This window comes from Geotrypetes seraphini, chromosome 6, assembly GCF_902459505.1.
Source record: "Geotrypetes seraphini chromosome 6, aGeoSer1.1, whole genome shotgun sequence".
Lineage (NCBI taxonomy): Eukaryota > Metazoa > Chordata > Amphibia > Gymnophiona > Dermophiidae > Geotrypetes > Geotrypetes seraphini.
The window spans coordinates 142,946,740-142,970,449 of NC_047089.1; the positions used below are offsets into that span (position 1 = coordinate 142,946,740).

The following is a 23,710-nucleotide window of genomic DNA, read 5'->3' on the forward strand; positions in this document are numbered from 1 at the left end:
TTCCTATTGGCGATCTACACGGGACAGGAGTGTAGGAAGATCGCTCCTGCCCCGAAAGCCCGCTAGACCACCAGTTAAAGCCGGGACGCCGGGGGGAAGGCTAAACTGTGATTTTTTTTTCTTTTTTCCCCCCTCCCCAAAAAGTCACGAATATGTGAAATCGCGATTGCCGAAACCGCGAATGGGGAGGGGGAAGTGTATGTACTCTGAAAGAAAGTTGAGAGCGAGGAGATGCTAGGGTGCATAGGAATAATAATAATAATTTATTTCTTATATACCGCCAAAGCCATAGTAGTTGAGGCGGTTTACAATGAAGATGTATGACCAGTAGGAAAACTAAATGTTTTTGGCACCTAATTTTATTGCATTTGTAATTCGCTTTGAAATTATGTTATAAGCATTTGTATCGAATTTTAATAAACATGAAACATGAAAAAGGAGGTATTGATGCCCCAGTATAAGACTCTGGTGAGACCTAATTTAGAATATTGTGCACAATTCTGGAGACTGCACCTTCAAAAAGATATAAAAAGGATGAAGTCAGTCCAGAGGAAGGCTACTAAAATGGTGCGTGGTCTTTGTCATAAGGCTTATGGGGATATTCTTAAAGATCTCAAAATGTATTCTTTGGAGGAAAGGCAAGATATGATAGAGATGTTTAAATTCAAAACATAGAAAAAATGTTGTTAGCCAAGTGGTGGGAATGCCCACTGAAAAAACATTTACTTAAAGTGGAGAAAAACCTCAACCTTGTTTAATATGCAGATGCCAACCCAATGAGTTTTTTAGCCATTCAAATTCTGTATCATAGGCAAAAAAATTCCACAATTATCAAAAATGTAATTTTCAAAATGGGAAATCATCCCACCATCTCTGAGGCACAGCAGTGAGCAATATGACTCTGACCTGTCTCAGTGCTCTTCTGACCATCCAGAACTGTCTGCTGAAGAATCTTAAGGCATCCCATCAGACCCTTCTCCTCGCTCTATATATGATGCCTTCGATGTAGCACCTCAGTGGTGTCCATCGCTATGTGTAGAGACTTGGCTCAGAATCTCAGATCTGGATGCCATAAGAACATAAGCAATGCCTCAGCTGGGTCAGACCTGAGGTCCATCGTGCCCAGCAGTCCGCTCACGCGGCAGCCCAACAGGTCAAAGTCATATTTCTAACATACCCTGTACTGTTGATGACCTGTTTGTAGTTTGTATAGAGGAGGTTCAAAGCCATATTTTTAACATACCCTGTACTATTGATGACCTGTTTGTAGTTTGTATAGAGGAGGTGACTCAAAAGATCAAAAGACATACTGGCTGTATGACCATATTGTCCTCCTCGAAAGCTCAACTATCTCAATCTAAGCGATTTTCAAATTCTTACAGGCATTCCTCATAGTATTCCAGAAATAAATACCATTGGCCTCCTGCATCTATGCGAATATCTACCCAAAGACACATGAGGCAACAGAAGACTTCTGCACTTTCTCAACCTAAGGAGCAGCAATCGTTTTGACTCCCTCCTAGACAGCTTAGCCGATGTATCTCAGCCCTCACCTCAGACTGTCCTGAAAGGAAGCAGGCTTATACAGTACCAATAGAGCTGAACCCTCATAACATCAGATCAGTGGGTCTATGAAACCACCAAACCACCCTTCAAGAGAGTCTTGTTTCAACTCCTGTCAGAGAGCCCTCCTTCGCCAGGAACTCTCAGCCCTCCTCCAGCTCAATGCAGCAGAAAAAGATATGCTGCAAAAGAGGGGTGGGAGTTCTTATTCAAGGTACCTCCTTCTCCCGAAGAAAACCGGAGGAATTCACCTGATTCTAGACCTCTGAGTGGTCAGCAAGTATCTGATGAAGGTGAAGTTTCAGTTGCTCTTTCTGGGAACCCGTCACTTTTAGAAAAGAACGACTGGCTCTGCTCTCTAGATCTGAAAGACGCGTACACACTTTTCTATTTTCCCTGCCCACAGAAAATATCTTTGCTTTTGTTTGGGAACACACCACTTCTAGTACAAGGAGCTCCTATTTAGACTGGCATCAGCACCCAGAATGTTCACCAGATGCTTGATGGTTGTGGCAGCAATACTTCGTTCATACAGTTTCCACATTTTTCTTTACGTGGACAACTGGTTGATCAAAACCTCCACACCCCAACAGGCTCAGCAGGCTTTGAATGCAACCATTCAACTTCTCAAACTCCTGGAATTTATAGTTAGTTATCTCAAATCCCACCTAGATCCCACCCAGACTTTAGAGTTTATAAAAGCTATTTTGGACACATACCAGACACGTGCTTTCCTCCCTCAGCAGAGACTCACCACACTACTTCAGCTCTGCCAGAAATTCTCTTCTCGTCACCAACTGATGGTACGTCACATGCTATGACTCCTTGGCCACATGGCTCCACAAAATATGTGATCTCATTTGCCCATCTTCACGTAAGGCATCCTCAGTGGGCATTATCCTCCCAGTGGTTTCAAGCAACTGGTCTTCTGGCCTAGCATTTATCAATGACCTTGCAATACTAAAGCTGTGATGGGTGTCTCTAACCAATCACTCCAGAGGGCTCCTGTTTCAAGTACCACCTCATCAGAAGATTTTGACATGCTTCCATGCTAGGCTGGGGAGCTCACTTAGATGGCCTCCATACCCAGGGCTCTTGAGTCCTATAGGGACATGTCTTCACATCAGTCTTCTGGAGCTCCAAGCAATTCTCAATGCCCTGTCATGTTCCAAGACCATCTCCTCAATCGAGTGGTACTGGTTCGAACAGACAACCAAGTAGCCATGTACTATATGAAGAAGTAGGGTGGAACAGGATCTCACCACCACTCTCAAGAGGCCATCCAAATCTGGTCCTGGGCTTTGCTCACATTTTCCTGAAAGTAGTATATCTAGCAGGAAAACAGAATGTATTGGCTGACAAATTGAGCAGAATTCTACAACTGCACAAGTGGTTGTTCAGTACCTCAGTCTTGCAATAGATCTTTGTGACTTGAGTCCCTAGAAGTGGACCTGTTTGCTTCCCCCTACAATCACAGGCTCCCTCTTTTCTTCTCCAGGCTTCACACTCCCACTCGCCTGGAAACTAATGTTTTTCTGCTTGACTGGCAAGGCAGGTTCTTCTATGCATTTCCTCCCATTCCTCCAATCAGGAAAATACTACTCAAGCTTCGCCAGGAACCAGCCACCATGATACTCATAGCACCCTGGTGGCCATATCAACCCTGTTTTCTCTCTCCTGCAAATAAGCAAACAGGAACCAATCACGCTGCAAATCTTTCCAACACTGCTGACACAAAATGAGGGTTCTCTACTGCATCCCAATCTGTTCTTTACCTCTTTCCCAATCAGATACTTTTTTGCTGCCTGCACCAGATTCAGCTATCACTTCAAGTGGACTCGCTTTTCATTGTGGTATAGTGTTAATTCTCTGGATCCCATGACCTATCCTCTTCCATCCATACTGGATTATCTCCACCATCTTTCTAATTCTGGACTAAAGACTAATTCAGTGAGAGTTCATCTTAGTGCTATACATGTTTTCCACACACTACTAGACAACAAGCCCTTAGATTTATGAAAGATCTTTACAATACGAAGTTGCCTCTGAAACCTCTTTCAGCAGCTTGGGACCTTAATGAAGCCTCCATTTGAACCGCTGTTCACTTCATCTCTCAAACATCTCACTTGGAAAGTGGTCATCTTCATTGCTCTCCCAGCATCATGCTGTGTCAGTGGCACTAGTGGCAGATCCACTTTAAACTACATTTTATCTTGACAAGTGATATCTTAATATTCAAAAAGCTTTTAAAATCTCATTTATTTAAGGACGCCTTTGATCTATAACTTAACTTATGGACGTCTTTAACTAATTTTTATTCCTCTAAATTGTTGATTTGGCTCAAACAAATATGCAAGAAATGCTTTGAATAAATTTTTACCCTACCTTTCGTTCTTCCCTGGTTTTTTTGTTTTTTTTCCTCTCCCCCATTGTAACTTTACCCTCCTTCCCTATCTCTCATGTGAGTCACAATTGATTTTATTGTAATTAGGTTAAAGTTTCTTTATTATATTATGTACATCGCCTAGAATTTTGAAATAGGCGATTCATCAAATGTGAAATAAAACTTGAAACTTGAAACTTTTAAACTTATCCAAAATTCCTTCCAAAAGTTGTTTTGGATTTTCATCTTAACCAGTCCATCAGTCTTCCGGTATTTTTTCCAAAACCACATAAACACCCTGGTGAGAGAGCTTCACACACTGGACTGTAGACATGTTCTAGCTTGCTACTTGGATAGAACCAAGCCTCACAGAACTTCTTGTACAATTCCTCTGGAGTCTACACATTAGGGTTGTTAATCTCTTTCAGCTTTAAACTGTAGTGAATTTAAAACCAAATTTTACCTCCTCCTCCAGTGGTCATCTCCTGTTACCCCTCTCTGTAGGGGCTTGTTTTTTTTTTTTTTTCTGAGTTCTAGTTAATTAATATTTGGCACGGGTATTGCTCTAGTGCTGCGGATTCACCCTGCAGGGACATCCTTTGACGGGAGATCGCAGACTTTTTAAAATTTAAAATGGTCTGCATTCGGGGGGTTCCCTGCCACTGCAGTAAACCCCCTGGACAGCCTGCAGGTCAGATCGGGTCTCGGGGATCGGGAGCCATCTCACCCTGGGTTCGTCCACTAAGGGATAGAGTGCAGGCTGCGCGGTTCCGTGAAGGCGCAATCAGGACCGGACTGCATGTCTTGTCTAATTGCCCTGAGAGGTTATGGTAGTCACTGTCTGAGGTGACAGGGAAGGTGATACGGTCAGAAGACCTGAAATCCAGTTTTCTCAGCTCCTGAGATATTGATCTCCTTGTATGCTCAGTGTTTAGCTTGCTTGCCATTGATTTTTATTGCAGCACATGCCACTGTAAGTATCTCTGTGCATTCTGGTTTGGTGATTTTGTGGAGGGGTCTTCAAAAGTGTTTTTTGAGTGGTTTCCCTGCATGTCTTAGCCCTCCCCCCACCTGTAAAATCGCAAAATTGCTGATTTTCCCAGGCCTTTTTAGGGCAAAATCAGCACCCATGGTGGCCATCTTGGATTTTTTTTTTTTTTAACCTTAGGAGCTTCGTTTTTGATCCAAACTTCACAGATTGCCTCCTCAAGACAGAATGGCATGGATTCTTGCCATAATTGTTGTGGATTGCTGCCGGATTCACAGCTGTGTATTATGGTAAGTTCTTGTTGTAATACTTCCTTGATAATTCTTTTGTAATCTGCCTTGAACTGCAAGGTAATGGCGGAATAGAAATCCCTAATGTAATGTAATGTGTGCAGCGGCCCCCTAGGGGGTAAAGCGTGCACAGATTCCACGCTCCCCTCCTCTGGAGAGGCCCTGCTTACCTCCACTTCACTCAGAGAAGCGAATGGAGAGTCCGGTGCACCTAAAAAGGGTGTGGAGAGCGCTTCGGCAAAATGCAAGCGCTGCTCCGGGGAAAAGTATCATAAACCATCTAAGCACTCTAAGACAGAGGGATCCTTGCCACTGGTGATTTCTTTCCCCCAGAATTTGTGAACATGATGTATCAGGCTTTTCTGGTTAAAAAGGCTATGCCTGTTTCTTCCACTCAGAATCCACTGCAGTAGATGGAGTCTGTCCCTCCTCTGGATTCCAGCATATCTTGGTTCTATTTCAGGGACACCAGAGAGCAGGTGGGCGGTTTCCGCTATAGCTCCTGCTTCAATCTCTGTCCCTTTGCTGTCACAGGTTTCCTTGGCGACATTATCTGATTGGCTAATCTTGTGGGTCTTAGTGATCATCATGACAGTGGGTCCCAAGTTCTTGGAGATTATCCAGCAATGCGCCAGCTATTTAAAGAATAGCCAACTGACTGATATTATTTTTGAGTCCCTTGGGGAGCTGAACCTGAATTCAGACCATCAGGAACAGGCAGAATGTTCCGTCATGAGTGATCAACGTCCCCTGTCCGCTTCCTTTCTGGACAAACCGGACTTGGCTAGGATTCTCTCAGAGGTCTGGGAGTCCCCGGAGGGTCCCCTTAAATGAGCTAGGGCCATGGCAAGTTTGAATCCTATGTCCTGGAGTTCACCAAACGCCTGGCTCCACAGAAAGTGGTTTTGGCTGTAGTGCAGATTACTAAGCGTACATCCTTGCCCTCTGATGGAAGGGTAGTCTTCAAAGATGTTCAAGACAGGCGAGTAGATTTTGTCCTCAAGCGCCTTTTCGATTCTGTGACAGTGGGATTGAGAGCTACAGTGGCCACCTCTTTTGTCTCCCATGCTTGTCACTCCAAACTATGCCATGATCCCGAGGATGTAATTCTTCGAGACCTAGATTTCCTGGTCTCCGGGGTGAATTATTTGTCAGATGCCCTCGATGACATGAAGGTCTTTGCTAAGCTTAGAGTTTATTCAATGTCAGCCCGGCGAATGCTCTGGATTCGTCAGTGGTCTGGTGATTCTTCTTCCAAAGCCATGCTGAACAGATTGCCTTTTAAAGGTTTGCTCTTGTTTGGCCAGGGTCTAGATGACCTCCTGGCCAGTGTTCAGGACCATAAGCCAAAGGTACTGCCTGGGTCTAAACCTCACCGAGCCGGGGTTCGGGACGGCCGAATTTTCATCCCTACCGGTGCCCTCACCAGTACGCCGGACCCTCGGTGGTGGGCCAACATTTCGGAGCCTCATCCAAACCTCGCTTTGGAGGTCCAGGCTGTCAGTAGTCCCAACAAATGTCCTCCTGCTCCCTCTAAGAAGCAGTTCTGATGCCAGGCCTCTGGCGCCTCTCCCTCACAGGGGCGGCTTTCAGCCTACCTACTAGAGTGGCAGAGGATAGCTTCAGACCGGTGGGTCCTCGAAGTTCTCAGAGAGGGTTTCAGACTGGGATTTTACCGACCTCCGTCGGACTTCTTCCTGGCTTCGCACACGAAATATCCAGAGAGATCCCGGTGCATGCAGGCCACTGTTCACAGGCTGCTAGATCCGGCAGCAATAGAGCCAGTTCCAGAGGATGATTTGGGCTCAGGGAGATGCTTGATATACTTCATCGCGCCAAAGAAAGGCTCCACAGATTGGAGACCTATTCTGGATCTAAAGGCAGTGAATGCATACCTGTGAGTTCAGCGTTTCTGGATGAAAATGGTGCGTTCAGTTATAGCGGCAGTGGCGCCCGGAGAGTTCTTGGCTTCCTTGGATTTCACGGAGGCGTATCTCCACATATCAATTTTTCAGGAACACAGGAGGCTCCTGCATTTCCATGTGCTGGGGCAGCACTTCCAGTTTGCAGCTCTGCCCTTTGGCCTTGCCTCGGCACCCAGAACTTTCACCAAGATCATGGTGGTAGTGGCTGCTCACCTGCGCTCGCAGGGTGCCCTAGTCCATCCATACCTGGATGACTGGCTGATCAGAGCCCCCTTGCTAGCGGAGGGTTGCAGGGCAGTTCATCGGGTGGTGCAATTGCTGGAGTGTCTTGGCTAGGTGATCAACATAAAGAAGACTAATACACAAACAATAGAAAAATTCCTCCCCGCCTCGCAACCAACAAAATATAGGACTTGTAAACACAATTGTCTCCAATATGTATATGATTCACCACGCAAAAAAGTTCTCAGACGGTTGCGCTGATTGCTCACAGAGGTTTAAATCAGCTTTTAGTAGGTAAATGGTGTCTTTCATTGAGCTTAATGCATTCTATTTTTTAAATAATTTTAAAATATAATTCTTATATATAATTTTCAAAAAATGCTTGATAGCATTGGCATTATCGATGACAGAGACCAGCACTTATCTTAAAGTCTGTCAGCTGGTTCTTCTGTCATAAACATTTGTAGTCTTGTTCATGGCCCAACGGGACCCGTTTCGCCAATTTATTGGCTTCTTCAGGGGTCTACATTTAAACATATAAGAGGCAACTGACCTACTATATAAGAGGTTATTCACTGAACAGCTTTGCTTCCATTCATAAGCAAAAAGTGGCGCGGCAATTGTTGGATGCAATGCATGTGCTATTAAAGTAAATCCTAGTGATGTCATCATTATTCAGACACATGCGCATTGATCATTATAATTATTAAACTGTTTATAATCATTCATCATTCTATACTAGAAAAATGAACATCAATCCACTGACGCATTCAACCCTCCTGGCTTCAGAGTACCCAGTCTGAAAATCCAACGTGATTCACGCTGATGTAACTTTTTTTGTCGGACTCCCCCTCGACTATTTGAAACTTCTTTGTCTATGCAGAAACACCTAAGATCTGAAAATTTATGTTTTAACTGTATGCAATGGTCGACTAGGGGTGCATTTTGTTTTCCACGTTTGAGACTAGATTTATGTTCCTTCCTAGTTCTAAAAGGACGGGTTGACATGTCCATGTACCATTTGTTGCATGGGCATGATATCACATAAATGATCCGATATACAAGTCAAAAAATGCTTAATAGCATATTGCTTCCCATCTATCGGGTTACTGAAAACTTTCAATGATATAGTAATCTCACAGATGCTGCATGCCCTGCATTTGAAAAAAACCACACGGTAACAGATTTTTCTCTCTTTGTGGACCAAACATTGGCAGTTCCGGCTCCGTTGGCCTGGCAGGTCTGCAGGTCCTGGGTCTCATGGTGGTGACCATAGATGTGATTCTGTGGGCCAGAGCGCGGCTCCAGCCTCTTCAGCAGTCTCTCTTGTCTCGGTGGAATCCCCAGCAGGATTCGCTGGGTATGCCGCCTCCTTGGACGGCGGCAGCCTTCAGCAGCATGCTGTAGTGGTTGAATCCACTGACTCTGGACAGAAGGCTTTCTCTGGAAGTCTTGGACTGGGTGACTCTGACCACGAATGCGAATCTGTCCGTCTGGGACTTGGGGTGCAGTTTGCAGATATATCCCAGCGCCAGGCTGGTGGTCTGCTTTGGAGAGCAGATGGTCGATCAATTGCCTCGAGTTGCGAGCGATCCAGCTGGTCTTGTTGCGATTTCAGAAGTGTCTCCATCGGCAAGCTGTTCGAGTGTTCTCAGAAAATGCAACTGTGGTAGCCTATGTCAACCACCAGGGAGGCACAAAGAGCCCTCTACTGAGCCTGGAAGCTCAGATGCTCTTTTCCTGGGCCCACATGGTGGGCGTCGACAACGTTCAGGCAGACTTTCTAAGTCAGCAGATTCTGGATCCGGGGGAATGGTCTCTATCCAGGATAGTGTTCGAGTCCATAGTCTGGTGGTGGGGCCGTCCATCCTTCGATCTGATGGCATCAGACAGGAACCGTAAGGCAGTCAAATTCTTCAGCCGCTGCCAAGAGGTCGACGGCGAAATGTTGGACTCCCTGGTACAGCCTTGGCCCCAGGGAAAGCTCCTCTATGTCTTTCCCCCGTGGCCCATGATAGAGCGTGTTCTGCACCGAGTGGCCTCTCACTTGGGCCAGGTGATTCTTGTGGCCTCGAACTGGCCTAGAAGGCCATGGTATGCAGACCTGGTGCGGTTGAGCTTAGTGAGGAGTCTGCGACTTCCTTGCCATCCACGGCTGCTCACGCAGGGGCCCATAGTGCTCCCAGATCCGGACCGCTTTGGTCTTACGGCTTGGCTTTTGAGCGCGCAACATTGACGGCTAGGGGCTATTTGTCTGCGGTCATTACTACGCTCCTACAGAGTAAGCAGAAATCCACTTCGTCAGCCTATGCAAAAGCATGGAAGTACTTTCAGGCTTGGTGTGAGAGGATTCAGGTGGATCCTTCGGCCCCTTCAGTATCACAGGTCCTGAACTTCCTGGAAGCTGGCATCAGGAAAGGACTTGCAGTTTCTTCACTCCATGTACAGATTGCGGGACTATTGCTTGGGTCTCACTACTCTCAGGTTCACTGGCATCTCACCCGGACATTTCCCACTTCTTGTGGAGGTTGGAGAGGCTGCGGCCTCCTTTGTGGTTGCCTAGTCCACTGTGGAATTTGAACCTGGTTCTCCACTAGCTGGCTTGTCCGTCCTACGAGCCCCTGGATCAGATCTCTCTGAAGGATCTCACCATCAAGACTGTTTTCCTTGTAGTGGTCACTTCTGCATATAGAGTTTTGGAGCTCCAAGCTGTTTCGTGCACAGATCCTTTTCTCCACATCACGGATTCTGCGGTCCTTTTCAGGACAGTACCTTCTTTTCTTCCGAAAGTGGTCTCCGTGTTCCATGTCAATCAGGAAGATAGGCTGCCCACTTTTGTTCCGTCGAGCCCCAAGTCGAAAGACCGTGTTTTGCAGTTTCTGGAAATGCAGCGTCTCCTTCTGAGATACCTGGAGGCCACGACTGACTTCCATCTTTCAGTCCATCTGTTTTTGCTGGTGGGTCCTGCCCGGCGGGGCAGGCCTGCTTCTAAGGATGGATCCTTGCGGTGTTTGCCTGCTTGCCTATGTGTCAGTGGGGAAGAAGCCTCCCCTTGGGGTGTAGGCTCACTCTACCAGAGGAATGGCTTCCTCTTGGGCAGAATGCACAGCTGTTTCTCCTGAGGAGATTTGCAGGGTGACCACTTGGGCCTCTCTACATAGCTTTATAAAGTTCTTCCGACTTGATGTGGTGGCAAAGCAAGATGCAGTTTTTGGGGTTTCAGTCCTGGTGGTGGGCTCATTGGGCTCCCCCTGATGTGCTGGGATTGCTTTGATATGTCCCTAATGTGTAGACTCCAGAGGAATTGTACAAGAACAAAAGGTTAGGTTTCTTACCTCTGCTAATCTTCTTTCTTGGAAATATCCTTTGGAGTCTATACACCTTCCCAGATTTGTCTGTCCTATTCTGAGGTTGCCTGACCAGTAACTGGTAAGTTGGATTTCTGTTTTTGACCAGCCTCACTAAGAATTCCATTCTCATTCCTTTATCTAAGGTTTTAGGGGTTCCCGGGTGATTGTTCCCTTAACCCTTAGGCTGTGTCTCCGTTATCCAAATTTATGCTGTTTGCAATTTGTTTCTTTTTCAAATTTGATGTTTATGCAAAGTTTGGCCATAGGCCTCTAATTGGTATTAGAATTGTTTATCTTGAGCAGAATTGTTATGTTGCGGGAAGTTCCTGCATCCCCTCTGTCTTTTCTTTTGTTTTCTGTTTTTTGATATAGATCTACCTGGCTTGTGTACTACCTGAAATTTCAGGGGGTAACAGGAGATGACCATTGGAGGAGGGACTAGAATTTGGTTTTAAGTTCCCTACAGTTTAAGGCTGGAAGAAATTATCCCTAATGTGTAGACTTCAGAGGATATTTACAAGAAAGATTAGCAGAGGTAAGAAACCTAATCTTTCGTTCTCAGCTGTTCCTGTCATTTGATCCAAACAAGATGGGAACCCCCTGTAATCAAGAAAACAATCTCCACATGGATTGGGGACTGTATCTCGTTCTGCTATACTCGGACTGGTCTGACACAAAAGGGTCCTGTTACTGCACATAGGGTCTGAGCAATGGCAACTTCCATAGCCCATCTAAGCTTCACTCCTACTGAAGACATCTGTAAAGCAGACACCTACCGGTAGTCATCAGTTCATACATTCACGACCCATTACTGCTTGGAAAATCTGTCCAGACAGGATAGTCAGTTTGGCTACAAAGTTCTCCAAAATTTAATCTCCAACTAGAAGCCAATTGCCCTCCAGCCCTCTTTGTTAGCTGTAGAGTCCTCACTTGTGCAAATATGCTGCCTGCTTGTTCTGGGATAAAGCATGGTTACCTGTAACAAATGTTATCCAGGGACATCAGGCAGCTTTTCTCACAACCCGCCCACCTCCCCTTCTTGGCCTCTTAGCTTTGTTACTGAACTGATGGTCCTGCAAGCTGGCAGTGGGCAGAAAGGCACCCACACTTGCAACATTTAATTAAATTGTGAAATGTGTTGCCGAAGAATGTGGTGAAATCAGTTAGCTTAGCAGGGTTTATAAAAGGTTTGGAAATTTCCTAAAAAAAGAAGTCTATAGGTCATTATTGAGATGGCCTGGGGAAATCCACTGCTTATTCCTAGGATATGCAGCATAAAATCAATTGTTTTACTACTTGGGATCTAGCTAGGTATTTGGGTTCTGGGTTGGCCAATTTTGGAATCAGGATGAAATCAGACCTTTGGTCTGTCCCAGTATGGCAATTCTTATTTTTGAATGTATGGGCAGTCTTTTAATCTCTTAAAGTGACAGTTTACTTTAGATGGTCCATGCCAGCTTCCATGGATGACGTCATCCACTTGTGAGACTATCTGCCTGCTGTCCCTGGATAACACCTGTTACAGGTAAGTAACTGTGCTTTTTCAGTCTTAGTGTGTAGTCGGTTCTCAAACTGTCATGTCATAAATTCACAGTTCATTTACTTAGTTTTTTAAACATTTAAGTGTTTGGTTTTAAACCCCTTGGGCCTCCTCTACATTCTGAATCTGGGCATTTTTTGTATTTTCCTTTTCCATAGCTGAGACACACTCATGTACAAGATAGTGAAGCTGGTGGTATCACTCAGCAAATCGGGGCCACTAATGTACCTTTGGAGGCCATTAATGAGCAGACTAAGATGGTGAAGAGTGTAAGTAAGACTTTTGACTGATTCTAAATTTGTATTTAATTGAGTCCATTGGTTTGTCTTGTTTTCACACATTATTTCTAATGTCTCATCTTTTGCTTAAAATGGCGATAATGGAATGATTAGTAAAGTATGCCTAAATTTAATAATTAGTAGGCCCTTCACCGAAAGGGTGGTTGATCGTTGGAATGGCCTTCCACGTCAGGTAGTTGAGGCCAGCAATGTGCCCGACTTCAAGAAATGATGGGGAAAACATGTGGGTTCACTTAGGGGAATTGCTTAGAGGGAGTGGGCAGACGTGTTGGGCCGACGGCCCTTTTCTGCCATCATACTTTATGTTTCTATGTATATAATAAAAATATTATGGTTTCTGGTTGGTAGTTCATGCTGGTGCAGTCTCTCCAAATTAGTTTTGTTTTATACATACCATGACAGCAATTTATTTTATTTGTTTATTTAGTCACATTTATAAATCATTTTCCTGACTAAAATGTCATTTAAAATTGTTTACAAAATCACAAATATAAATGTAGAATAGGGCCACAGTACATCACACGAAGGTAGGCACATCATGTAATGTTTGTTTATGTGTAAAATTAGTTAATTTATATTAGGGCTGCAGGAAGAGTAAAAATTTTTAATTGTGATTAATTATGTTGTGTTTTAGCAATTAATCATGATTAATATGTAAGTTATTTTTAAATAAAATGCAACAAACAAAAAAATTCCTGAAATTAAGCATAAACTACTTGTTTATCTGAAACTTGATCTACTACCTAGTTCCTGTTTCCTTTCTCTGTACTCACCCTCTCAGCTCTATCCTGGTCTCTCCTTTCTCTTCCCTTCAGGCCAGTATGTTTCATCTTTACTTCTCCCCACTCACCCCTCATACCTAGTATTGTTCTCCCTACCTCTTTAAATCCGGTTCCCTCTTCTTGTCCTTAGTCCCCTCAGTGGATCTCTCTCTTCCCTCCCCAAGTTCAGCTTCTCTTTCCCTCCTTACCCCCAATGCAGCATCTCTATCCTTTCTTTCCCTTATGCAGCACCTCCCCCTCTAGTCTAGTGCTTCTTTCTTCCTCAATGACCCCCAAGCATTACCTCTCTCCTTCCTTGCACGTCCTCCCCTCGATGGAGTACCTTGCTCCCTTCTTGCCCTGAGTCCAGTTCTTCTTTCCTCTCCTTCCCCCCTCATGCATATTCTCTCTCTCCCCTTGCACCGTGTCCAGAATATTTCTCTCTCCTTGCCCTCCTCAATGTACCAGCTCTCTTCCTCCATCTAGCATCTGTCCTCTCTCTGCCCTTCCTTTCCATTTATAATCTGCCCTTTCCCCAATTGGGTGCATTATTTCTCCCCCCGGGGGATGGTATACCTCTCTGTCTCTTTTCTCCTTCAGGCTGCCTGCAGCATCAGTCAGCTGAACATGCAGCCTTCGGCAGCTCCAGAAGCTTTCCCTCGGCTTCAGCTTCATGTCCTGCAGAGGGAAATGTCTGGGGCCGCTGAAGCCAGCATATTCAGTTGACTGATGCTGCCAGCAACCCGAATATTATAGATGGCAGCTTGAAGAAGGGGTCTTAGCACCCCCCAGAGAAGATAATCATATTAATCATGATTAATTTTATTAATTTGCGTTAAAGATTTAGCACATTATATCTGCATCCCTAATTTCTATGTATTTTTTTTGTATTGACCCCTGAGACGTTTTTTGCCAAAACATGCTCCATGTTGTGTCCAGCAATAAAAGGTATTTGATTGTCCCTAGTCTGGATGATCCTTGGTGTTATGTGCTGTATACTTCATGTTGATGTACTTTGGCCCTCTTCTTCATATATCTCTGCATGCTTAAGGGATGGTCTTCCAGAAATTGGATAATATTCTTAGTTTTCCTGGGATCATCTTCAACTTTTTCAGAAACCCATATCTTTCAAAGAGTCGGACAAAGAAACTCTAGTAGACAAATGGCAAGATTTAATTGGGAAGAGAAAATTTTATCAGATATGAACTTCATTATTCTACTTTGATACACTATTGAAGAGTACAACAAATTCCTCAGGGTCTTAGAATTTAAGAACACCAATTATGTAAGGACAAAAAAGTTTTTTGGGACAAGTGGTGTGCAATGTTAAGTAAGTGTTTGCAGTTTATAAGCATGATGTTATGTTATGATTGATTAATGATTCTTCTAATAGAGACCTCCAAAGAAAAATTAGAGGGAATCAAGAGTCATAATAGAGAAAACTGAACATCTCAAAATGTTAATCCTAAATTTGAAGTACATATGACATCTTTAAACTCTAAGGGCTCCTTTTATCAAGCAGCGGTAGAGCTTTTTACCGCAGGCCAGTGAGGTAAATGCTCCGTCATTCATAGGAATTGAATGAGTGTTGGATCCTTTACCTCACCAGCCCACAGTAAAAGGCTCTACTGCTGCTTGATAAAAGGAGCCCTAAGTTCGATGATTTCAGGATGGACATAGAAAATAATTATGAAAAATTTAGACACAAAGAGAATGATTATAAGAAAGGAAACATTTATCCTTGAGTGGTGCCAAAGGTACAGAATAATAGTAAACAGACATTTTATCACAGACATTTCCCCTTGATCTACTCCAGGGATGAATCTACTTTAGTTCCAGGAGACATTCACAGACAACATGATTCCATAATGGCCCTGGGTGATAACCATATATATGATGATTTTTTAAACAAAATAGGAAAGCATTTTTGCGAGGATCCAAGATGGCCGTAGCCTAGGAGGTTGGGAACAAGCCCCCGATTGAAGCGCTTCTTTTTGAACGATTTTCGGCTGAAAACTTGTTTCCGGCCTGGACGTACCTGTAGTGCTGAAGAGGAGAGGCAGGAGCGCTGCTGGCGCCTCGTGGCGCTCCGAGATGCCGTCCCTCGGCAACATTCAAGAACATCTTTGGAGGATGCAGGGAGCTGCTCCAGGGGATCCGGTTTCTATAAGCCCGCTGAGGGTCCCCGGTGTTGGTGAGACCGACGGGACTCCTCCTGGGCTAGACACCACTCTTAGCCCGGATGTCAGAGCACCGCCTCCTCCACCACAGTTGGCCAGCTCACCCAGGGGTCAGGAAACCCCGGAGGAAGGGGTATTACTTTCCCTAGAGGCAGACAATCTAACTTTGGGAAGCTTGGAAATGGAGATCCCGGTTCAGGTAATCTCCAAAGAAGACGCTGTGGGGCCCATAACACCTGGAGGAGGATTGAACCAGAGGGAACAGAAACCAGAACATCCAAAGGAAGGTGAGAGACTCTGTACTACAATACAAGCTACTTTTTGGGATAGACCTGCTGAGGTGACCTTAGAAGCCCTATGGGAACTGGTAGCAAATTTTGCAAGGGTAATTAGTCCCAATTTCCAACAGATTGAAAATAAACTTATCCACCATTCAGAAGAACTGGGAAAATTAATGTTGGATATGACTTCTTCTAATAATTTACTTCAAAAGACTCAGCAGGATATGGTTTCAATAAAACAACTCCAGGAAACTATAATTAAAGACAATTTGAACCTTAGAAGAAAAGTGGAGTCCTTAGAGAATCAGGCATGTAGTAACAATGTGAGATTGATAAACTTTCCAAGGATAACCATGGTAACTCCTAGAGATATGCTTAAGAGATATTTATTAGAAATTTTGGAAATACCGGAAGGTAATCTGCCACCATTTGCTCAAGTTTATTATCTCCCCAGTAAAACTCCACATCAACAGCAACCTGAGCCTACTGAAGGACAGGTATTGAATATTACTGAGATTTTGGAGAAGTCAGATAAGGAAGTGGTAACACCTGCAACATTAGTAGCTACTTTGGCTCTCTCTGTTGATAAATCTTGGTTATTGAGACTATTTCTAAAGAATAAACAAAAGGAATTTCTTGGTTGTAAAATTCAAATATTCCCTGATGTTACAAGGGAAATGCAAAAACGTAGACGTGATTTCCTTCTTTTGAAACCAGGGGTCATCTCATTAGGGACTACATTTTATTTGAGACATCCCTGTAAGTGCATTGTCCGTTATCATTCAATTAAATATGTATTCTTTGAACTTCAACATTTGACTAATTTTCTGGTGATATCCCGTCTGGACAAAGAAAAAACTCAAGGTTAAGCTCTAAAGAAAATAGTAACTTCCTTCCCGATTTATAGGAATAGCATTACTTCTTTGATTGTTTTCTTAATGTTTTCTCACAATTAATTCTTGGATCCAAAGAGGACTTGAGCTAATTTTACCATAATAGTTTCTTTTGTAATCTGCTTAACATTGTTAAGCATGGATTTATATGATTGTAATATGCTGTGGTTAAATTTGCTTTCTGTACAAGTTTACTTGAAATCAATAAAAATACTTAAATATAAAACAAAATATGGAATCAGAATATTAAGAAGAGATTTCATTGCAGAGAATTTGGTCGTCATCCCAGGATGGAGTTCAGAGGGAAAGGGTGGGGCAGAGGATATTTGGAGAAAGAATTACAATCAACGTCGACAATACAGCCTTTCGACGTCTCAATTATAAATTTATCCAATTTTACTTTAACAGATATACAGACAAGAGTGTTAGGAAAAGTACTTAAATTTGCCCCTGTGACCAGGTTTGATCCATTATAAAGCAGAATTGATGTTTTCTGGTTTGAATGAAAATTAAAAAGGCACAGTATTTTTCAAGGACAAAATACTGTAAATTGTGATAGGTCATTAGTTAAAAGGAAATAAAAATGGATCTTTCCTGGCCCCATGACCCTCTTATTTCAGCTTTTCACCAGTGTGTCATCAGAGATGTTAAAAAGTTAGAGAATAAGAAAAACAAAAGAATATTCTATAATTTAACCAAAGAAGAAAATTGAGCTTTGAGAAGTTTGAAGGAAGTACAGATACTATTATAAAACCAGCCAATAAGAATGGAGGTATAGTTATCCTCAAAACTACAGATTAAGTTCAGAAATTCCAGTGCCAGTTATCTGATACCTTTATATTTTCCTTTAAACTCAGATCCCACTTAAAACATTAAGGACCAGATGCGAAAAGTTCTGACACCAAGATAAAAAATACCATGGTGGGAGTGATTTTTCTTTTACTAGTGATGCTTAGCACAATAGCATGCAAATTATATGCATGCTATTTGTACAGAGAATTGCCAGTAAAAAAAAGGGGGAGTGTAGTGTGCCTGACACTTGCTCAGAAGACCAATCGCTAGCACAGCTTCACCTGCCTGCCTTGTCAAAAACAAAAGCAGCCCCTGATCTTCCTGCCTGCCGGGTCAGCAGCCAGGGGCAGCTGCCAGCTCAGCTGATCATGGATTCCCCTGCCCCGAGCAGCTGAACCAGTAGGTAAAGACACTAGGGGCTGCTTTTTTATTTTTAAATGGGCACAACTGTTGTGCACGTGTTACACAAGTACAACATCTATGCTCATAAAAATAAAAAGTGTCAAGGGACTCTGTACCAGGACCTGCTTTCCCGACCACCTTACTGTAAAAAAGAAAATAAAAAATAATCAGCAGGAGGGATGCCCACTCCCTCCTGCTTGGGGAGGGGGGTCAGGTTTCCCCCATGCTGGGAGTCTCCCCATGCCAATAGCTCCCCCACCTTAAAATTGAAAACCTGCTTGTCTTTGGGCCATCCCTCCAACCTCTCCCCTTCCTTGTACCTTAAAATTGAAGACCGGCAGACCCACCTTTTCAGAATGATGGGCCTTTTCCTTCCCTGTGCATCCTGGGATGTACTGGGAGGGGCCTAAAGCACTGATTGGCTCGGGCACCTAAGGCCACTCCCCAATTGATCCACCCCCATAAGCCTCTGGACACAAATGGAAGAAAAACCTAATGGATAACTTACATAAAAAATGCAGACTACTTAGCAAATTGTATTATGGCGAAATCTTGAACTGTAAAAGCAAATGTATCTATACAAAACTTGAAGAAGTAGGTACCAACTCACACCACCTATTCAAAATTGTCTACAATATGATCAAGGTCCCAAGCCATAAATTATAGTATGAATCCTTGACCGCTGCAGGTTTCGCTACCTACTTCAATAACAAGGTGATTAATCTGTTCCGTGTACTCCCTAAAACTGCATCAGACTTCAACCCAATGGAATCGAGACTCAACATTGATCATGAACATAGCCTGAAATGCAGTAATAAATGGGACCACTTTCAGTCACTGCCACAATAGTGGAGCAAATAATAAATTCACTAAACTCCTCATCAATCCATCTGGACAAAGTTCCATTTAAAATTCTTTTTTTTAATTATTTATTTATCATTTTAAATATAAATTTACAAGATTAACTCTTGATACAGCAATGTGGAAGAAACAAAAATTCACAGAAAAATTTTCACACTTTCATCAATAAGAAAGGAATTAGAAAATATGTATAATCCTCCTTAGACTACTATTTTATCAAAGGGGTCATATAATTATTATCTCAAAAGGAGAAGACAAAAGGAAAAACTTTAAAAGAAAGGCTAATGATAGAGAACAATTGAGCCAATGTCTAATCATTCCTTAGTTGACTCTATTCCCCTCATGATCTTTTTCATATCTTTGAAGGGCTTCAGCTGTTGGGGGTTCAAAGAATATATATTTTAACTCAAGATACTTCACCACACATTTGCAGGGGTATACCAGCAAAAAGGTAGCTCCCAGGGATCTGGTCTCCTCCCTCATGACTAGAAACAACTTCCTTTTATCTTGCGTAGTTTTTATAACATCTGGATATATCCAGATTTTTTGTCCATAGAATGGGGACTGCGATTTATGAAAAAATTGTTTCAAGACCAAATTCAAATTATTTTCAAACACAAACCAAAAGTGTAGATCTTTCAGATATTTCTGTAAAGGACTCTTCCAAAATAGCTGACAAATCTTGAATTACATCACGATTTCCTTGGGACTGAACTTGGTTCCCAACTTCCTGAGAAGAATCTGATATTTTCTTTTTAGAGGAATATGGTAAGTAGAAAACTTTAAAGGTGGAAAATTCACTGCTGAAAAGTTCAAACTTTCTACTAGGTATTTTTTAAATAAATCTATCGGAGTCATCAGTGTCATTTTCAGAAAATTCTAGATTCTTAGATTTAACCTTTGTCTAAAATTTTCAATCTGTTCAATTTTTTTATTTTTTAAAACTTCTGTATTGATTTTCAAAACTTATTAAAAAATGCAAACAAATATACATTCAGATATATCGAATAACAGCACTTGTTTTCTTACAAACAATGAAACAAATTACTCTATTCCCTCTCCCCTTTTCCTTCCCCCCTACCTGAATGTGTGTAGAAATCTAAGAAAATCTAGGAATTGAGGATTCAATCATTCTGCTTTTTGACAAATTTCTCCAATGGACTCCAAATCTCTTTGAACCTTTTATTATTTCCACTATCATTCTTTCATATCTATAATACAGACAAAGTGTTTCCCACCAAAAAGAAAAGTTCAACCTATCCAAATTCTTCCAATTTCTAGTTATTAACTGCATGGCCACCCCTGTCATAAGTCGTCTATTTTTATGTGTATCAATTGGACACTTAGGGCTCCTTTTACAAAGGTGCGCTAGCATTTTTAGTGCACGCACCAGATGAGCGCACGCTGTAGCGTGCGCTAGCTGAAAAATTACCGCCTGCTTAAAAGGAGATAGTAGCAGCTAGGAGACTTAGGTTTCAGCAATGTCCCAAATAAAACCACGTCATAAGACAATGGAATAGAGACACTTAATACCATGTTAATCTTGGCCCAAATTGACTTCCAAAAATTAAGTATCAATGGACAATAAAATAGCAGATGGTCCAATGTCCCTATTTCAAGTTGACAGTGCCAGCATCTATTATATTTTGAATTATCCAACTTTTGTAAATGAACAGTTTCATTTATCAATGTGGAAATACAGCTTTTCCTCTCTGAAGGAAGATATTTTTTTTTATAATGGCTTCAGGAAAACAAACAAGATTGGAGGAAGCTTTTACTGCTAAAGGATCAAGTAAACGTTTGAAGGCTGATCTCATTCCTCCTTCACAAGTGCCTTTACCCAAAGACTCCAGAGAGTTATTAGAACAAATGATGGAGAGCTTGAATAGTGTACAAGTGTTACTTCATGATAATTCAGCTAAGCTGGCATCACTGCAAGAAGAAATGGGAAACTTAACCAAGCAAGTACAAATTTCAAATGACAAGTTTGAAAGCTGTGAGCATCGGATAGAGGCTTGTGAGATCAAATTGTTCCAGTCTCAGTCTGACCACAAGGCTGTCTTACGCTTGAAGAAGGATCTGGAAGATTTGAGCAACAGAAAACGAAGAAATAATGTACGAGTGATTGGGATCCCGGAGAATGCAGAAGGTTCAGATCAGAGAATGACACGGTGACGGTTTACCCGCGGCCACCGCATTTAAGCCGCGGGTCACCGCCGAAAACGGGGAAGAAAACTAGCAGTCGCTGCGGTGACGGGGACAAGGCCATTCACCGACCGCGGAAACGGTGAACAGGTTTGTCCCCGCGGGCCAATGTACCCCCTTCTAGGAACCGCTATTTACCTGTGTTTCACCGTGCTCCTCATTTGTCAGATCAACCCCTCCCGACAATCGCAGCAGAAGGGTACCCAACCCCTCCTGCCGGTCCTCCCAATGGCCTCCCCTAAGATCGCCGGCAGGAGGGTACCCAACCCCTCCTGCTGGACCCCCCGCCAACGAACCCTCCCACCCCGGAACCCCCTTAGTCTTACTTTCCAAGTTGGACCGGACAGCTCCTCGCTCGTCTGGCCAGCAGGCCTGCCTCCGTCCAAATGAGGGGGGCCCGCCCCTACCCTGCCCAACCCACAGGATCCTAGGGCCTGATTGGTCTAGGCACCTAAAGCCACTCCTGCTATAGGAGGGGCCTTAGGTGCTTGGGCCAATCAGGCCCTAGGATCCTGTGGGTTAGGCAGCGATCACGGCAGGAGGGCACCCAACCCCTCCTGTAGACCCCCCCCAACGGCCCTCCCGACAATCGCAGCAGAAGGATACCCAACCCCTCCTGCCGGTCCTCCCAATGGCCTCCCCTAAGATCGCCGGCAGGAGGGTACCCAACCCCTCCTGCTGGACCCCCCCCCCAACGAACCCTCCCACCCCGGAACCCCCTTAGTCTTACTTTCCAAGTTGGACCGGACAGCTCCTCGCTCGTCTGGCCAGCAGGCCTGCCTCCGTCCAAATGAGGCGGGCCCGCCCCTCCCCTCCCCTGCCTAACCCACAGGATCCTAGGGCCTGATTGGCCCAAGCACCTAAGGCCCCTCCTATAGCGGGAGTGGCTCTAGGTGCCTAGACCAAGCTCTGTGTCCCTTCATGGGTTCTAATTTTGGCCATTGGGGTTCCTTGGAATAATTGTACCTAAAGGGAGGCCCTACATTCTTTGGGCTAAAGTACTTTCGGAAACCCTTTTGGCCCAAATGAGGTGTATGGGATGGGAGCTTGGGGGTTTGAAGGAGCTCAGTAAGATCTCTAGTAAAGAGGTGGGACTTTGTAAGCATTTAAAGTACATGTCGTGTTTGTTTTTTGCATTGCTAGCCCCAGGGGTGGTGGAAGATTAGTGATTGAAAAACTGTATGAAAAATAACTATTTTAAATTTAGTGATCAAAATGTGTCAGTTTTGAGAATTTATATTAATTAATTTTTTCTCTGCGTGTTTTGTTTTTGTATAGTTATTAACTAATATTTAACTAAGTTTTAAAGTTTTAAAGAATGTTTCCTTTATACGTAAATAAAGAAAAGTGAATGGGATTGCAGTGGCGGTGACGGGGCGGTGAATGGGGTGGCAGTGGCGGTGACGGGGCGGTGAAGAGGATGGTGAGACGGGGACGGGGCGGTGACGGGGATGGTGAGACGGGGACGGGGCGGTGACGGGGACCAATTTTTTCACCGTGTCATTCTCTAGTTCAGATCTTATAAACTGAAAACCTTCTCATTAAAATTTCCACAGCCGTTAGAATTCGAAAGAGCTCACAGAATCCCAGTAAGGAGGAATAACAGCTTTAAAGGTCCCAGACCGGTAATTTTTAAGTTGCTACGTTTTTCACAGGTAATGGAAATACTGAAGATGACAAAAGAAAAACAAAATATTAAGTGGCAGGATTCAAGGATTCTTTTCCTACCTGATTTTGCACCTGTAACGGCGAGTGTAAGAAAGCAGTTTTTAATGCTCCGCCCAAAATTCTGGCAGAAAGAAGCAAAGTATAGGCTCTTTTATCCAGCAGTGATGAGTCATTCACCTTAATAAGACTGTTAATTATGAGGAACCAGGGAAATTACAGGAATACATTGATCAATGTACAGGAGAGATGTCATAAATGTATGTGACTGAACATTATTTGGTCATGTTGCTGGTCTGGTGAGGAGTAACTTACAAGTGAGAGGGTAATAACCTTTATTTTTCTGTGATTTTACAGTTCATATGATTATACAAGTTAAGGATATATAAGTTCAGTTGGAGACAGTTAATTAAAAAAAAAAGGCATTGTTAATGTTCTATTAGGAACTCTTAGTCCTGGTGCTGATTTTCAACACTTAAAATTGGATAGGAATGATCTGTTTTGATTGGATAGTAGAGCTGTCAATCCAGGGAAGATGTCATGAGGTCAGAAAATGGGTGTGGATATTCAAATATTGTAGCGGAGCCGGTACCTGTGGATCAAGGAGGTCCGGCCCGCGCTCACAGTTACGCTGCTCCGACGTGCCTTCCTAACGGAGGAAGGTCCTGCTGGAAACTATGCTCTGACTTAACAGTAAAGCCAAAAAGACAAAAAAGAAGTCAATTATTCATTAGTCTTGGGTAATCCACTTTATTCGGTGGAAAGAGTGATAAGCTTTGTTCAATAGTTTGTTCCACAATACACAGTCATAAAGCAAACACTTTAAATCAGGAACTCCAGAAAAAGCGGTCACCAAAAGTAAAAGGGACCAACTCAGACCTTTAGTCAGGTAAGTAATCAAAAATCCATTCTCAAAGGAAAAACAAAAGAGCATGAACAGTTCTTCTCACTGACACACAAAGTTCAATTCCACAGCACTGCTGAATCAGTTCAGGTGCACAAGCCTTCTGCTGTTCTGGCTTCTTCCCTAGCCAGCTCCACAAGAGTTGGAAAGGGGGGAGGGGAGCAAGTGAATTCACCAATTAAATAATCTGAATAACAGACATGCCA

At 43.3% G+C, this 23,710-nt stretch overlaps 1 protein-coding gene across 2 annotated transcripts in view; it reads left to right on the top strand.

Moving 5' to 3' along the window:
* Positions 1–23,710, top strand: part of EIF5B (eukaryotic translation initiation factor 5B) — a 372,530-nt gene that overhangs the window by 202,669 nt on the left and 146,151 nt on the right. For both annotated transcript variants that reach the window (XM_033950652.1, XM_033950653.1), the window contains exon 12: positions 12,420–12,530. In XM_033950652.1, coding sequence (XP_033806543.1) covers positions 12,420–12,530 — 111 coding nt within the window. The remainder of the gene's footprint in view (positions 1–12,419; positions 12,531–23,710) is intronic.